An 18,491-nucleotide genomic window follows, 5' to 3' on the forward strand; every position below is an offset into this window, starting at 1 on the left:
AAAAAATTATATCAATAAAAATGTAATTTTGCCCAGTCTTTACCACACAATGCCCTGAAAATAAACCCAAAAAACATTATCTGAATTTTGTTGGGATTTTTTTTTCGGCATTTCGCAGCATTTAAAAAAAAAAAAAAAAAAACATTTTCCCCATTTTTCAGTAAAAATATATATATATTTCTTTATTGCTTTATTCGGGGGAAACAGGTAACCATGGGTGTATGCTGCTGTCACTAGGAAGCTGACATTTCCCTGCCGTTCTAACTCAATCACTCCAGCGGGTCCTCCTGGTCTATGCTGGATCTGCATGGGAATGACTTGAGTATTTTTTTTTTTATCTATATAGCATTTTCTTCTGGCTTTTTTTTTTTTTTTTTTTACAATTTTGGGGGGAAATTCTGTATTTTACTTGTTAATGGAACTCAAGTTTAACTTTATCTTTCTAGGTTAATAACATTAACCAACCTTTGGAAATAACTGCTATTTCCTCACCGGAAAACTCTCTGAAAAGCTCCCCTGCACCCTACCAGGATCATGAATTGCCCCCAGTACTAAAAAAAGAGAAACCCATTTCCTCCTCTAATGGGGTTCATTATTCTCCCCTCACAACAGAGGATGAAGCAGAATCTGAAGTTGAAATCCACAATGCAAGGTGAATTAAAAGCTGTTATCTTAAAATGTGCTTATCCTATTACCGCTGTCTGTTCAGGACTTGTCTTGCTTCTGTAAGCAGTACATTTTGTCTTTTACATGGCTGTTTGGTAGAGGCTCACTGGAAAAGAACAGTGTTCCCCAAAATTGCATTTACAAATGGGTGGGTATATTGTAAAAAAAAGCGGCACCAATCCAACAGTAACCAATCCCCGACATGCACCCTATATGTATGGGGCTGCGGGAGCTGCGTTCCCAAAAGCGCCGTACATGTACAGCACTATGATCACGGGGGCTCACGCTGAGCGCTGCTGCAGTCTGGTGCGGATATCCGCTCTGTGTGAGAGCTGACAACCTGCAGCAACGCATACGATCAGTGCTAGCACCGATTGCAGGCCATTAATCCCTCCGATGATCGTGACAGTGACATCAAGGAGATCGCGCAGGGAGTGGGCTTCCTGTGTGCTTCCATCTGGAAAGCAAGATGCAATCAGCCGCAAGATGGCCACGGAGTCCTTCAGGGAAGGTTGTTAGCGCCTGCTAAAAGCAAGAGCTGACAGGCCTCCTTCCCTGCCTGTCAAGACGCTGCTCCGATGCTCTGCAGTGCAGAAGAATTCGAGTATCAGATCAGTGTAAGGATGATGTCCCGTCCTGGGACAATGTAAAACAGTAGTAAAAAAAAAAAAAAAAAAAATTGGGGGAAAAAAAATAAAAATAAATTTTATATATATATATATATATATATATATATATATATATATATATATATATATATATATTTCCCCCCCCCCCCCCAAATAAAAAAACATTTGTTTAAAGAAAATAAACAAAAAATGTGCACATTTGGAAGGACCCCCTCAATAAGACTGTCTCACTAGTGAACCCCTTCAGTGAACACTGTAAAAAAGATGAATAAAACACGAGGCAAAAAGCATGCTTTATCATCGTACCGCTGAACCAAAAGTGCAATCAAAAAGACTAATATAAATGAACATGGTACAGCTGAAAACATCATCTTGTCCCTTAAAAATCAAGCTGTTACACAGATCCATCAGCGGAAAAATAAGTTATATCTGTGAGTAAAGCAATGCAAAAATAATTATTTCTTCTATAAAATAGTTTTTGTGTAAAAGCGGCAAACATTAAAAAAAAGATATAAATGTGGTCTCTGTAATGGTACTGACCCAAAGAATAAAGCTGCCTTGCCTTACCAATTTAATCACACGGAATGGTATAAAAAAAAATCCGGATTGCTGTTTTTGTTCATTCTATCTCCCAAAAATCTGAGTAGAAAGCGATCAAAAAGTCATGTGCCCAAAAATGGTACCAATAAAAAAGCCAACTCGTCCTGCAAACAACAAGCCCTCACATCACTGTCAGATGAAATATGGAAAAATTATAGCTGTTTAGATATGGTAATGCAATTAAAAGCTTCTTTTTGTGTGAGAGCAGCCAAACAATAAAACAATATAAATCTGGTATGAATGTAATTTTGCCAACCAGAAAAAGTTATCTAATCACTTATACCGCATGAGGAATGGCGTAAAAAAATAAATAAAAACAATTCTTCACATTCTGTTGATTTTTTTCATTCTGCCTCCCAAAGATAACAGTAAGGCTCGGTGCACTTTTGTCCTGTCTTGAGTGCTTACACCGGGGTTTCCTTGAAAATCTCTGAAATATGTGATTCAGACAGAACCCTCTGGCGGAAGATTCCCTATAATGAGGCAGATGGAGGCACTCCCAAATTCAAATGCCCCCCGCCTCCCTTCTGAGCCTGTGTCTAAACCACATTTAGCTCCCACGTTTGGCATTTCTGTAGTGATGAGAGCCCGCCTAATTTACAGGTGTGTGTCTTCAGAAGCATGAGCTGGGAATAATGTACTGCTCACTGCAACATATTGGTTACTGCAGCGTACTGGTCACTACAACGGCAGTTTTCAATTTTCACTCGGCAACATCCACTGCTGCTTGTTTCTGGAAAACACCCTTGGAGTCAAAATCGTCACTACCCCTGTAGATAAATTCCCAAAGGGGTATATTTTCCAAAACGGGGTCACTTGAGGTAGGATTCTGCTTTTCTATCACTTAGGGGCTCTGTACATGAAGTTTGCAAACTATTCTAGGAAAATCTGCGCTACAGGAAGCAAATAGAGCTGTCATTCCCAAGTCTCGCCGTGTGTAGTAGTAGTACTACTAAGTAGTAGTACCGTACAGCCACATTTGGGGTATTTCTACATTCAGAAGAAATTGTGGGAAATATTGGTGCTATTTTTACCCATTTTCCAATGTGAAAATGTAAAACTTGGGGATAGCACACAATCTTGGTATTTAAATTAGTTTTTTCTTCACTGCCCAATAGTATAAAATTCTATGACACACCTGTGGAGTCAATATTCTTTAATTCACATCACCCCTAGATGAATTAATTGAGAAGCTTAGTTTGTAAAATGAGGTCACTTATGGGGGCTTCTGCTACTTTGGCACCTCAGGGTACCGTCACACAGTGCAATTTTGATCGCTACGACGGTACGATTCGTGACGTTCTAGCGATATCGTTACGATATCGCAGTGTCTGACACGCAGCAGCGATCAGGGATCCTGCTGAGAATCGTACGTCGTAGCAGATCGTTTGGAACTTTCTTTCGTCGCTTGATCACCCGCTGACATCGCTGGATCGTTGTGTGTGACAGCGATCCAGCGATGCGTTCGCTGGTAACCAGGGTAAACATCGGGTAACTAAGCGCAGGGCCGCGCTTAGTAACCCGATGTTTACCGTGGTTACCAGCGTAAAAGTAAAAAAAAAAAAAAAACCGTACATGCTCACCATCTGATGTCCGTCCGGTCCCTTGCCGTCCGCTTCCCGCTCTGACTGTCTGCCGGCCGGAAAGTGAGAGCAGATCACAGCGGTGACGTCACCGCTGCACTCTGCTCTCACTGTACGGCCGGATCTGTCAGAGCAGGAAGCGGACGGCAAGGGACCAGATGGACATCAGATGGTGAGCATGTACGGTTTGTTTTTTTTTACTTTTACGCTGGTAACCACGGTAAACATCGGGTTACTAAGCGCGGCCCTGCGCTTAGTTACCCGATGTTTACCCTGGGTACCCGGGGACTTCGGCATCGCTCCAGCGCCGTGATTGCACAGTGTGACCGCAGTCTACGACGCTGGAGCGATAATCATACGATCGCTGCGACGTCACGGATCGTGCCGTCGTAGCGATCAAAATTGCACTGTGTGACGGTACCCTCAGGGGCTCTGCCAATGTAACATGACACCCTCAAACCAGTGCAGCAAAATCTGCGCAAAATGGCTTTTCTTCCCTTCTGAGCTCAGCACTGTGCCTCCAAAAGTACTGTAGTTCTCCCCCACATATCGGGTCTCGGTGAACTCAGGAGAAAATGGACCCTAAAATTTGTTGTGCAATTTCTCCTGTTACCCTTGTGAAACTACACAATTTGGATCTAAAAAATTATTTTTGTGGGAAAAATTAGATTTATTTTTTTATTTTCACTGCGCAACGTTATAAATGTCTGTAAAGCGCTTGAGAGCTCAAGGTGCTCAAATCACATCTAGATAGATTCCCTAGTCTAGTTTCCAAAATGGTGTCACTTGTGGGGGGTGTCCACTGTTTAGGCACATCAGGGGCTCTCCAAATGCGACATGGCGTCTTATTATTCCAGCAAGTTTTTCATTCAAAAAGTCAAATGGCGCTCCTTCCCTTCCAAGCACTGCCGTGCACCCAAACAGTTGTTTTCCTCCACATATTGGGTATCGACGTACTCGATCCATTTTCTCCTGTTACTCTTGTGAAAGTAAAAAAAATAAAATATTAGGTCTAAAGGAAAATATTTGTGAAAGAAAGTTAATTGTTTATTTTTTTCCCTCCGTTACTTCCTGTGAAGCACCTGAAGGGTTAATGAACTTCTTGAATGTGGTTTTTGAGTACCTTGAGGGGTGCAGTTTTTAGAATGGTGTCACTTTTGGGTATTTTCTATCATATAAGTCCCTCAAAGTCACTTCAAATGTGATGTGATTCCTAGAAAAAATATGGTTTTGCAAATTTTGTTGTAAAAATGAGAAATCGCTGGTCAACTTTAAACCCTTAGAACGTCTTAAGAATTTTTTTTTTTTTAATTGTGCTGATCTAAAGCAGACATGTGGGAAATGTTATTTATTAACTACTTTGTTTGATATGATTCTCTGATTTAATGGCATAAAAATTAAAAGTTTGAAAATTACAAAATGTTAAATCTTTTTGCCAAATTTCCATTTTTTTTTCCAAAACTAAATGTAAGTCATATCAAACAAATTTTACCACGATCATGAAGTACAATAAGTCACGAAAAAACAGTCTCAGAATCAGTGGGATCCATTGAAGCATTCCAGAGTTATTACCTCATAAAGTGACAGTGGTCAGAATTGTAAAAATTAGCCTGGTCAGGGAGGTGAAAACAGGCTTCGGGGTGAAGGGGTAAGGGTGCAGTCCTCAAAGTCCATTGCCAAAAAATTGGAGGCGGCAGTTCCTTCATTGAAATCTTTGAAAATATTTATTCCATGGCCAAGACATTTCGACTCCAACACTGTTCTTTTCTGATAAAATAGTTATGTATGTGTGTCTCTATGTGTATATAACATATATATATATTATACACACATTAAAGAAAAGCAGACATGACATGCACACATATGTATTAGTGTGTATGTTACATCTGCTTTTCTGTAATCTGATCAGATTTGAGCACACATCAGTGGCACTGTGACTCAGTAGACATTGTTGTCCTGCGCTCGCTTCCTCTGGATCACAAATTATACTGAATCCAGTGTGTTTTTATGTAAACAGCCTGCATTAATAAAAGAATGGCAGATGGGCTCCATAGCACGCTGTGGATATGAAATTGTAGAAATCCCATTAGGAGGTGGTGTACATAATGTCACACAGATACCATGTCTGAACATGGCCCACATGCTCAGATCTTAGCTGTAGTTGACAAAATGGCGGTTATGGATTTTGTGTTTCTAGAATAAATAGACTCTTCTTCGTTTCCCTCCACGCAGGACAGAAAGGAAGAGCTCCACTCTGAGTTTTGAGAATAAAGATTCCCCGCAGAAGAGTGAAGGGGAGAGAGGTTAGTGTTCACATGACTTGACTGTTTTCATCAATGGCACTCTGTTCCAAATAATTACTAAGACACATTTACCTCTTCCTCACATTATTCATCCTTCCTTTCACCTCCCCCACTTTAGGTCTACCGTATCCCAGCAGAAAATCCTCTTGTGAGAGTATAGGCAAATGGAAGTCTACCTTCTCCCCGATCTCTGATGTTGCTCCCAGCCGCACCCCTGACAGCTCTGCTTCACCCCCACGCTACAACACCCATTATCCCTCTGGAGATGGGGCCCGTCGAGGTTCCGGGGGTTCAAGCCCTGGGTCAGCTAGCAATCTGGAAATGGGCAAAACACCAGATGGAAATTTGTTCCTGAATAAAAAGTGCTCATCCGATGGTGGAAAGAGAGAGGAAAGGGGTCCATCTACAAGAGTCGATCGCTCCAGAGGTCCTCGCAGTCGGGAAAGGGATGGGGAGGGCCGAGCAGGGAACAACTTATTTATGTCCCAGGCAGCAGGTGTGCTACTGAATGGCAAGGGACCTGGCCCTAACCCTCTTCAGACACCACACCAGTTCTTGAGCAGCCTTACAGCCGGCTCCCCGCTCACAATGCAGAGTAGTCTCAATTCAATGGCCAGCAGTTCGGTGCTGCAGTCTCTCTTCAGTTCCGTGCCTGTACATGTGTCTGGCCCAGCCAGCCGTTTAGCTAACTCCCATGGCATGGGCAGTTTTACATCTCCTGGAGTCACTGGCGGTACAGTAGGAGGTGAGTTACCCACTCCTCCCATCTGCAAATAAATATGAAAGTAGTGATTGTTCTTTAGCATGATGACCTTTGCGCTACTATGACATGTAGAAATGTAACCTGATGCTACCTGTATTCTGCCTGTAAAGCCGCTATAGCCACCAACTAACTGAAACCTCGTGACAAACGCTAATTATATTATGTGCAGTATACCAGACCTACCAAAATAACAGCTTCACCCTACAGTATACAAGCAATATCTGCCACATGTGGCTGGCGTAGAAGAAATGGAGCCTAATTTAGCCGGTGGCCCGAAACCCACAAAGAGCCCAACATGCCATATTTTTATTTCTTCGTAGATCTTGGGGCATTTTCCATCTCATGGATTTTGAATGGTTATTGTGCATATTAACCCTTTAAAGGGAACCTGTCACCCCCAAAATCGATGGTGAGGTAAGCTCACCGTCATCAGGGGCTTATCTACAGCATTCTGTAATGCTGTAGATAAGCCGCTGATGTTACCTGAAAGAGGAGAAAAAGAGGTTAGATTATACTCACCCAGGGGCGGTCCCGCTGCGGTCCAGGTCCGATGGGTGTTTCAGGTCTGCTCCCATGCCTCCTATCTTCATTCCATGACGTCCTCTTCTGGTCTTCACGCCGTGGCTCCAGCGCAGGCGTATTTTATCTGCCCTGTTGAGAGCAGAGCAAAGTACTGTAGTGGGCAGGCGCCGGGCCTCTCTGACCTTTCCGGCGCCTGCGCACTGCAGTACTTTGCGCTGCCGTCAACAGGGCAGACAAAGTACGCCGGAGCCGCGGCGCGGAGACCAGAAGAGGACGTCATGGAATGAAGATGGGAGTTGCCGGAGCGGACCTGAGGCGCCCATCAGAGCGGGACCACCCCTGGGTGAGTATAATCTAATGTCTTTTTCTCCTCTTTCAGGTAACATCGGCGGCTTATCTACAGCATTACAGAATGCAAGCCCCTGGTGACGGTGGGCTTACCTTACTGCTCTAAACATGTCTGCACGCAATGGGGGCCCTTTCTCATTAATGAGTCCCACATAGATCGGACATTTATGGCATATCCCATCATATGAGTCCTTAAAGAAGAATACCTCGTTATATGCATAGGATTGGAATTCTGTCTAATTCCGGCCATTACAGCAGGATCTCTGTAACAGTTGGCACCAGTGAATAATTCTATGTGCAGCTCCTCTGCCCTCGCAATCACCCTGATGTAGTCCTGCGACTGCTCTCTGGAAAGACACTGTTAGCATCCCATCATTACCTAATGGGCCAGAAGGTGTTTAATAAGTACTTGTGTTTTCATATTTTAATGTATGACTATAGAATTCCCATGAAGAGCATTATAGATGTTCTACTGAATTCCTGATGTTTCCAGCCTGCTGCCTATGCTTTGTACAGTGTAGGAGTCTGCAGGCCAGGCTGTTTATCTCAGAGAACATTAACTAGGTAGAATATATGTCTGCTAAGATCCCTCACACCTGCAAATAAATTGGACGAGTGCAATCAAATGAAAATTCGGATTGCGCTCAGCCCAATGTTAAACTATGGGGCAGCTGACACCTGTGATTATTTTCCCATGCCGACTCGGCATGCGAAAACAATTGCACCACGCTGCAAGAATTTGATGGTACGCACCCTTACAAGTCTATGGGTGCAGGTGAAACATCGCACTGTACTCAAATATCACCCAAGTACAGCGTGATTCCCACGTACCCCGGCAATGGAGGAGGTGGAGAAATTACTTTCTCTGTCTCCTCCGCACCTTTGCTGCTATTCTATGATGCAGGGGATCAGAGCACTGACATTCCCGATCACACTCGCAGCAGAGCAGGAGCTGAGGGTCACCAACATCTCGCATCCGATACTACAGGCTAGTGTGACTCCGGCCTTAGCCAGGTAAAGGATTGAGGCTAACCTTTTTATTTACATGCACTGAGAAAAACCACTTTAACTTGAACATGCAGAAACCACACAGGAAATGCTGTCCAGAAATAATCACAGCGTCGGAAGTCCAGAACTGGGGTGACTAGCTGAAGAACGGTTTCTTAAAGGGATATTCCGATTCCACTTATTTCTGCATTGGGAAATGTGTTCAGTGATGTCATGTTTGTGCACATGTCCTGTCGGGTATCGTTAGCTTTGATGTCACCTGCCATGCTTTCGCCCCAATGTTGGAAGCAAGTGCAGTCAGAAACTTCTGACTCAGAATAGAGCAGGGCTGGAATATCCCTTTAAATAGGATATACAGCTCTATTATTCTGTCAAAGCTTCATTATATTTTGAAAGCTGCCTACTCACATCCATAATGTAGTATATTTCAGTAATATTTAATATAAATTGTACAAAATACATGCCCAAAAAAGAAAAGAATGTCCAGCTTCACAGAGTCCGTAAAAAAGTTTTCTTTATTCACAAACTTTAAACATGGAGGATACAGACTTCAGCACGAAGTGATGATTAAGGGAGCTTGGTCTCCAGAAATGCGTTGAGATTCTTACCCATATGGTTCGTGCTGAAGTCTGTATCCTCCATGTTTAAAGTTTGTGAATAAAGAAAACTTTTTTACGGACTCGGTGAAGCTGGACATTCTTTTCTTTTTTGGACTTTATACGCCTGGATACAGCGGGTCCGTGCTCCCGAGGTTTGGTTTATGCATCACGGGTGAGCTGGTTTATATTCCTTATAATACAAAATACATGCCCCTAAGGTTTTGGATTGTAAAACTGATTCTGTATTTCAGAAATAATTATTTCAGCTTATATCCATTCACATATTTAGGTTGGTAGATTCTACAGAGGATAAGCAGCTTAAAGGCTCCAATGTATTTTATTGTATCTTTGTTTTTTTGTTGATATGTACTTGTTTCTTAAATGCATGTAATTTTAGCTGAAAATCATTTTTGTGATTTGGTTTCTGTTAACAATGTTGCACCCTTTTCCTTCTATAGCCACTGTTTTGCACTAACTGAGAATCCATCCGGGAGGTCATTCTTCATGGGCCAGCTTGTTCTTCTGAGCTCCTCTCAGCCAATTTATGACCACATCAAAGCTGAGCTGAACTTTGTGGAGTCATAAACTAGCTGAGATGAGCTCGGAATGAAGATTTGATCTATATAAATTGTCAGACAGCACTCGCTGACTTATTCCTTGTCACTACATTCTGCAGCCAGCAATACAGAGACCATAGAATGCAAACAGGATTTTTTTATTTTTTTTTTAAATCAATTTTTTTTATTTTTATTTTATAAAGATTAACCCATAGAGAAAAACAACAACAACCAGACAAACACTGGAGAAACACATCTCTCCACCCCCCCCAACCTTAAGAAACATTATTCATGCGTCATTTATACATCTTGGCTCTACAAAACCAGCATAATTGGATGAACAAATACTTGAACATAGTAACAGTAGTCAAACCAATTACATATAGCTTGTGAAAACACTAATAACATTTTTATTCATTTTCAAATAAGTTTAATTTGAGGCATCATATGAACATAGCTCAAAGCAAGCCGCGGCAAAATCTTCTCAATTCCCTTGATGTCGAACCAGAGCCATCAATCCATAGACCCCATATCTTGTCAAATTTAGAGATCACATCTCTTTTTAGGTATATGTCTTTTTACAAATTTACTAACCTTTTAACTTTATCAATAAATTCTGATATCATAGGCTCCTGATCAGCTATCCATTTTTGGGCTATCAATTGTCTTGCCATATATAACATACGTGCCGCCGCAATTTTGCCATACTCCTCAATAGACAGATCTTCAACATATCCCAATATGCATACTAATGGTGTAAGCTCTACATCAACTGAATAAACCCTGTTAATCGTTGCTACAACACTCCTCCAAAAGGACACCAAGTTAGGACAGTTCCACATCATATGAAACATCTGCTATGTTAGTTTTGCAACTAGGACAGTAGGGTCTTGGCCAAAATCCTATATTAAAGGCAGGGCTGTGGAGTCGGTAAGCCACAGTTGCGACTCCGACTCCTGGATTTTATCAGGTTCCGACTCCGACTCCTTCATAAATGGCCAATTCGTAACAATAAATTTACTGTTGTAAAATATTAACATCGTGTTTTTTCAGTTTCTCACCATCATATAAGTAATCAGACCACTTAGAGCAAAAACTATATTTATTAGAATACAATTAGAATATAGCAAATAACTTTTATAAACTTTTCTAAACTCTTGTAAGTAAATATGCAATAAACACTGTTATGCAGTTAATAAGAAGAAATCTATAAATTTGTCCTCAGAAAAAGTATTGCCTCTGTCAGATCCTCCTTCATGGATGCCCTCAAATCTGATCTAATTATTTTGAGAGCAGAGAACAACCTCTCTACACTAACTTGGGTTGGTGGCAAAGCAGTAACCACTCGGGCAACATCTCTGACAATGTCAGGATACAGAGGAGTCGCTTGTTGCACTGTTATTTTTGACGAATGGTCAAATTTCTCAATTTCTTTTAGTGCACATGAAAAATTCTGCTGAAATGTACTGGCTGTGTTCTTTGATGGGGATGACTCTTCTATGCGGGAACGCTTTGCACGGTCCTTGTGATCCAAATATTTTTCGAAATTAAATTCTTCATCAGTTGATTAGGGTGAAGATGTGGCAGGACGACCAAATTCTTCTTGTTCCTCCTGACTGTTCTGCAACCCTTTCATCCTTACTGCTATTTCAAACAGCTTCTTTTCCTTTAGTTAGCTGTTGATCATCTAGAAGAATCCGATGCATTGGGTCTACATAAACAGCTGCCAAAAGAATGTTATTTTGTAATAGTAGCTCCTCTCTCCGTTTCATTGATGTAGCAATGCCACTTGCAATTAACCCTCCTCTTTGGGACAGACGAAACATCAGGTTCTTCCACTCCTTTAAGAAAATACCTGGAGTTAAGTCCTCTGCTTGTAATTTTTTAGTCACTGTAAATGGGTGCTCTAGCAATTTTTCCAGCTCAGTCACCTGATTCCACTGACTTTCATTTAGCGTCAGTTGAGGGTTCGCCATGTCTACAAGAAAGGTTTTCAGTTCAACCAAGCGCTGAATCATTAAGTACTGCCCCATCGTGTGGCTTGATCAATAATTGCCCCTTTTCCAGCACGTCTCTTCAAAATTGAGTCAACTTTAGGGGTTCTGGCAACAGTAGCCAATTTTCTCACCTTGCCAATTAGTGCAGCAGCATGTCCTTCTTGCAGACTCTCTTATAGCCAGCTGTAGCGTATGCACAACACAGCGCATGTGATGAATGAAAGAACGTATTGACACAGTTTCAACAAGATCATCTAAACTATCATGTTGCTGTTCATCTGAAGCAACTTCAGTTTGCTCCTCAGTTACAATACTGTGTTCCTCTATTTCAAACATTTCTGTGTCTGTGGACCCAGAATGTCCTTCTAGCTGCTGGTCACCATCATTACTCTCATTCTCTCATTCATTAGCTTAATAGTACTTATCATATTTGAAGCATTGTCAGTTACGACAGAAAGTCTTGCTCTTTTTTAAGTTCATAGTCTTGCAGAACCTTTTCCACCAAGACCTGGAGAAACTCACTGGTGTGATGAGCTTTGGTGTCTTTTACTGCCAATGTCTTGGTAACTATTTCATTTTTGTCACAAACAAATCGGACATTGATGGCAAAATAGTTCACTCTGTGACGTGTGCAGGCATCCATTTTAAGAAACAGAAAGCGTCCCTTGAGAGTTTTTTAAGTTCTTCCTTTTGTTTAAAAGCTTCTTCGATTACTAATTTTCTAATACTCTCTCTCTCCAGAGAAACACCAAGCTTGCGGGCCATTTCCCCATTCAGACACATAAAAGCTGGTCGTGAAAATAATGAAATAGGCACACTATCCTTTACAACAAGCTCTATGATCTGTTTTTTTAAATGTATCTACTGTCATTTTCACAGTAACTTTGTCACTGACAAAATATCTTGCAACTGATGGCTGCAAAGTTCTCTGCTCCTTTGTTTGGCTGGAAGAGCTGGGCACTGGTTCATTGGTTTGGATGCAGTCTTTCTCATCCACTGCTTTCAGTACTTCTGGATGAAAGCGCTGTAAATGTCTCTCTAGATTAGAAGCTCTGGTAGGAGCATTTTTATCTTTGCCTGAATATGCACTGATCTTGGCTTCACAGCATTTGTTTTCGTCTGGATCATTTGTCATACACTGACAGACATAATGTTTTCTATCTTGAGTGATGGTGAAATGTTCAAATACAGCTGATTTAATGTGACGCTTCTTTGACATTCTCAGGTTTTTAATTCTGCATTCACAATCCAAATGACAATTGTTTTTCCTAAAAACAATTGTACAAAATTATTGCCAGGTCGTACAACTGATATAGTGGTCAGTAATACTGTTATTCCTCATGTACTCACAGTTAACTGATGCAAAGTTTGTTGAAAGGATAATACTTCTTACAGTCTTCCTCTTCTGAGTAGCAGCTGTGAGATGCTTGGAAGACGCACACCTAGTAAACATCTAGTCTAGAGGAGGAGCTTTACTACTATGAATTTGCAACACATTTTCACTTTCAGTTTCATACATTGTAAGTAGGGGAGTTGGGGCAGCATGAGGTTAACCAAGTATAAGATTAGATAAGGGCAGTGGAGAACAGTGACACAAGAAGTAAGAAATGTCTCTATCTCCAGCAGAACTGCTTATCACTGTTGTTCATAGTTTGATAGAACATATATATGTGAGTAACATTTATAAAATTCATATGAAAGTTCAATTATGAAATATTAATACATTTTTTTTTAAAGCTGGAGTCGGTACATTTCTTCCGACTCCAACCAAAACTAACTCCAACTCCATGACTCCGACTCCACAGCCCTGATTAAAGGGAGCCTGTCACCCCAAAATTGGCCTATAAACTAAGGCCACCGGCATCAGGGGCTTATCTACAGCATTCTGTAATGCTGTAGATAAGCCCCCAATGTATCCTGAAAGATAAGAAAAACAGGTTATGATCTTCCGGGAGGCGGAGCTAGTGAATGGCCGCTTCTTAGCAGAGCTCCTGGGTTAAGGTCGCTAATTCTATCTAAAGCGCCGCTTTATCTCACCCAGAGATCAGGATAAGGACCGGACAAGGGGTACCGACGGTGGTCCCAGCTCTCCGGATTCCCCGGGAGTCAAGAGGCGCATTCAGCGCCATATACAGTGCAGCACTCAGCACTCTGCACAGTTCCCGGCCAGCAGGGTCGCCGGCGGAGAAGGCGGCTGAGAGACCGGAGAAAGGGAGTGAGCGGCACGCAGAGGCACTAACCTAGGTTGGTGAGGAGAACAGGAGCCACTGAGGAGGACCGGAGACGTGCAGGAGCGGTGAACAGCCCCGGAGAGGCGCAGAAGCTCAGAGCGGGAAAAAGGAGGTGAGCCGGCGCCATCTTGCCAGAAAGCGCGCCAGTCCTCACAGCTCGTTGCACACAGCCAGAGAGGAGAGGTGAGCTGCACCGCTGAATCGCAACTATAACTGCTGCTACAAGGACAAGGTGAGCAGCGCAGGGACATATAAACTATCCTGGCACAAGGGGAGCTGCAAGTAACGAGACCTGAAGCCCCAAGGAGGAAGGTGCACTAGACATCCCCCCCCATATTGTGGGCACGGTCTGGTGGAGACTTGTAACAAGCAGCAGCGCTGATGTAGGAGAGTGGATGCAGCGCCCCTGGTCTAAATCAGCCACAAGGAGAGAGTCTTTTCTATAAGAAGACACACCTGTTACAGGGTGATTTTCTCAATCTGTATAGCAAAAGTCCAGAACTGGTTTTTATCATAGTTCTATAGTAACCACAGCATCATTGCACCATGTTTGGATGTCACAGAGATCTAGGTGAATGCTTGCCTGTTGTGATAATGTAAGGCATACACAGATGTAGCTATCAAGCACAAAGATATCACTAATAACTTAACAAATATCTCGGGCTCCCATCTCACCATGGATAAATTTGTGGGCAAGGGTACCAAGGCCGGCAGAAGTTCTACACGTAACCAGGCAGGTACATCTCCGATATCATCAGTTGCAGACACTAACACAGACAACCCACAGTCAATAGCAACCGCTATCATAGAACGGTTGATGCCTGAGATAGACAATCGATTGGCAGCTTTTCAAACTTCATTGGACACGATAGTCTCTCAAGTTAATACCCAGGGAGCACGCATAACAGATGCGGAACAAAGAATTTCAGACCTGGAGGACTCTACCATAACTCTCACAAACAAACTATATGATAAAGAAAAGATTATTTCGGATTTAATAGACAAAGTAGATGACCTTGAAAACAGGTCCCGTCGTAACAATCTGAGACTTATAGGCCTCCCAGAGTCGATTCCTTCCTCAGAACTAGTTAAAATCACATCTGAATGGTTGCCTAGAGCCCTTGGAGTATTGCCAACATCAGGCGTTGTGGCCATTGAAAGAGCACATAGACTAGGACCCCCAAGAGGGGGAGAAGGGGTCAGGCCGCGCCCGGTCATTTTCAAAATCCTGGACTTTCAGGATAAAATTCGTATCTTGGCAGCATTCAGGAAACAACGTACTCTGATGTATGAAAACCACAAACTATTGCTATTCCAAGACTACTCAGCGGCCATGGCAGCTAAACGCAAAGCTTTCAATCCCGCTTGCAAAATATTGGTGGATAAGAATATTCGCTTCAATCTGCAGTATCCTTCAATTCTACGCTTCGTTATGGAGGGGAAAAGCAGGTCCTTCAGTGATCCAGAAAAGGCCCTGGAATTCCTTCATGAAGCATCTCAGGCTCACTCTAGTCCTGTTAATTCATGATACGAAAGCTACTTTAATACGTCATTAAGTGATATCTTACTTGTGCTAACATTTTTATGCCCCTAAGCGGCGTGTTTATTTTTTATGTTATGTTCACTTTAAGGTTGAGTACACCTGTTATTGTTATAGAATTAAATTGGGGAGGGGGGGATAGGCTCTGCTTATGTACACTTATATCTTGGATTCAGGGAGATCTTACACCTACTCGCTGGGATGGGTGGGGATCTCATTTACAACTTATACAGGTGGGTCTGATGATCACCCGAAAAGGGATAGGTTAATGACTGATCAGGCAGGCACCAAAGATACCACTATCCGCTCTTTACAATGGTGCTCATGGAATGTCAATGGACTTAATTCCCCGGTCAAAAGGAAAAAGGTTCTACATTTCCTGCAGAAACAGAATTTCCACATTATTTTTCTTCAGGAGACACATTGGGTTAAGGGTAAACACCCTTCTATGTTTAGCAGGAAATATACACTCTGTGCTGAGGCCTCATATACAAAAAAACAACGTGGGGTAGCCATACTGATATATAATGGCCTCAACTATGAAATACTAGACACTTTAGAAGATCCTCAAGGCAGATTTCTGCTAGTCAAAATCATGATTGAGGGAATGTGTTTCAATCTAGCCAACATTTACGCCCCAAATACACCTGAGGTTCAGTTTCAAGTTAAATTACGAGAGAGACTGGCGGGATGGGACACATCACGGGTGGTCATGGGAGGTGACTTCAATGAGGTAGCAGACATATTCATGGATAGATCTAACCCTAAAGACACTCATCGTTCACTGCAGAATAGTGGCATCCAACTACTAATAGATCACTTTGATTTGATTGATATATGGAGGCTACAACATCCTTTGGAGAGGGACTACTCTCATTACTCCCATGTACATGATACACATGCCAGGATTGATTGCTGGTTGATACATGAATCTCTGTTACCCTTAGTAACACAATCAAACATACAAAACATTCATATTTCGGATCACGCCCCGGTGACATTTCAGACCAAATTAGTATCCCCAATTCATCAGGAACGGAGGTGGCGCTTTCCGTCATACCTATACCAATCAGACGATTTTAAAAAATACCTACAAATGTCATGGGCAGTATATAAAAATGATAACCAGGTCCACTGTGATAATCCACACCTGTTCTGGATGGCCTCTAAGGCCGTGTTGAGAGGTCAAATTATTTCTTATGTCAGTCATAAAAAAAAAGAAATAATGAATAAAGCTAGGGATATACAGAATTCACTAACCCAAGCATACAAAGATTTCAAACTAAATAACACTCCATCGACGAAGGAAAAATATTTGAGGGCAAAAGAAGATGCAGACACTTTAGCACATGAATTGGCTTTATTTAACTTAGACTACCAAAAACAAAAATACTTTAAATGGGGTAACAAACCGGGGAGGGTGTTGGCATCTCTCACAAAACCATATAGGAAACAAACGAGAATACACAAAATTAAACAACGCAGTGGTCACACCCTATTTAAAAATGAAGAGATAGTGGATGAGTTCCGTTCTTTTTTCAGTGAGTTGTATAAGTCAGAAATAGGGGGAGGAAGCGGGGAATTCCTCACAGACAACCTTGCCCCGGCGCTTACGGAAGAAGAGAGAGAGACTATTAATTCCCCAATAACACCCTCAGAAATTGTACAGACTATAACTAAACTTAAAGTATCCAAGGCACCCGGCCCAGATGGGTTCAGCAATGAACACTATAAGATCTTAGGTCCTTGTATAGCTCCCCATTTGAGTGAATTATTTAATAAGACAGTTAGACTTGGTCACATGCCGGACTATTTCAATGAGGCGGTGGTTATTGTTCTCCCAAAACCAGGTAAAGATCTTGCTCAGGTCGAAGGTTATAGACCTATTTCATTATTAAATTCAGATTTTAAAATTTTCACAAAAATTCTGGCAGACAGATTACAGAAAATAATGCCAAAATTGATATCACCACAACAAACTGGTTTTATTCACGGAAAATCCATTACATTCAACATTAGGACAGCGGTGAGTGCCATATCTTATAGTAGAGCTAATAAACATATGAAAACCATTGTGGTAAGTCTAGACGCAGACAAGGCGTTTGATAGAGTAGCCTGGAACTATTTGTATGACCTGTTATCATTCCGGAAGTTTGGTCCGTGGTTTAGTGAAGCGGTCAAAACAATTTATAGGAAACCATTATCCAGAATGTCCGTGAACAATGTACTATCCAAACCCTTTGAGATTCAGAGGGGAACCCGACAGGGTTGCCCCTTGTCTCCACTATTATTCAACATAGCATTAGACCCATTTCTGAGAAGATTACAAAACGAGGCGGCATTTGAGGGGGTGAAGGTGGGAACTACATCGGTAAAAATCTCGGCCTTTGCTGATGATGTCCTTTTATTTATTGCCAACCCAGTTAAGGCAATCCCGGCCATAATGCTTATTTTAGAGAGTTTCGGTAAATGCTCTGGTTTCAAAATCAACTACAGTAAATCTGAAGCCCTGGCAGTTTTCAGATCCGGGAGGCTAAGTGACCCCACATTCCCATTCCACTGGTGCCAAGAATCCATTAAATACCTGGGGATACGGTTGCCTGCAGACCCATCTATTTTATATAGAGCTAATTATAGGCCACTGATCTCCTCCACAGTTGATCTCCTCCACTCCTGGAAACATTTCTCACTATCATTCTCTGGTAGATGCTATTTAATTAAAATGATAATTTTTCCTAAACTGCTATACGCCTTTCAGACTCTGCCCCTTCTCCTGACTCAATCGGATCAGGATCTGTTGAACCTAAATTTTCGAAGATTCATTTGGGGAATCGGAGGTAGATCACGCATAAGTCTCGCAAAATTACAAGCGACTAAGTTGGAGGGTGGTGTTAACTTTCCTGATTTGGGAAGATATAATTTAGCGGCTAACCTCAGATATGCAATTGACTGGATTAGGGGTCTTTCTCATTTTGCAAACGTTGAAATAGAGCAACAATTTTACCCACACATTTCATTACCATCTTTATTACATTTAAGTGGGGAGGAACTCCCAGAGGGAATACATGACCACCCATCACTTTGGCAAACGATGCAGACTTGGCGACAATGTAGGAAGATTGGTGGCTTGAGATATGATTTATCT

General features: G+C 42.0%; 1 protein-coding gene across 2 annotated transcripts in view; it reads left to right on the forward strand.

Annotated features, from left to right (window-relative positions):
- Nucleotides 1–18,491, forward strand: part of DOT1L (DOT1 like histone lysine methyltransferase) — a 177,248-nt gene that overhangs the window by 152,786 nt on the left and 5,971 nt on the right. Inside the window, exons 25-27 of one of the 2 annotated variants that reach the window (XM_077271942.1) lie at nt 447–652; nt 5,711–5,781; nt 5,900–6,526. In XM_077271942.1, coding sequence (XP_077128057.1) covers nt 447–652; nt 5,711–5,781; nt 5,900–6,526 — 904 coding nt within the window. The remainder of the gene's footprint in view (nt 1–446; nt 653–5,710; nt 5,782–5,899; nt 6,527–18,491) is intronic. The other variant, XM_077271943.1, reaches the window with a different exon arrangement.

Source organism: Ranitomeya variabilis, chromosome 1, assembly GCF_051348905.1.
Source record: "Ranitomeya variabilis isolate aRanVar5 chromosome 1, aRanVar5.hap1, whole genome shotgun sequence".
Taxonomy (NCBI): Eukaryota; Metazoa; Chordata; class Amphibia; order Anura; family Dendrobatidae; genus Ranitomeya; species Ranitomeya variabilis.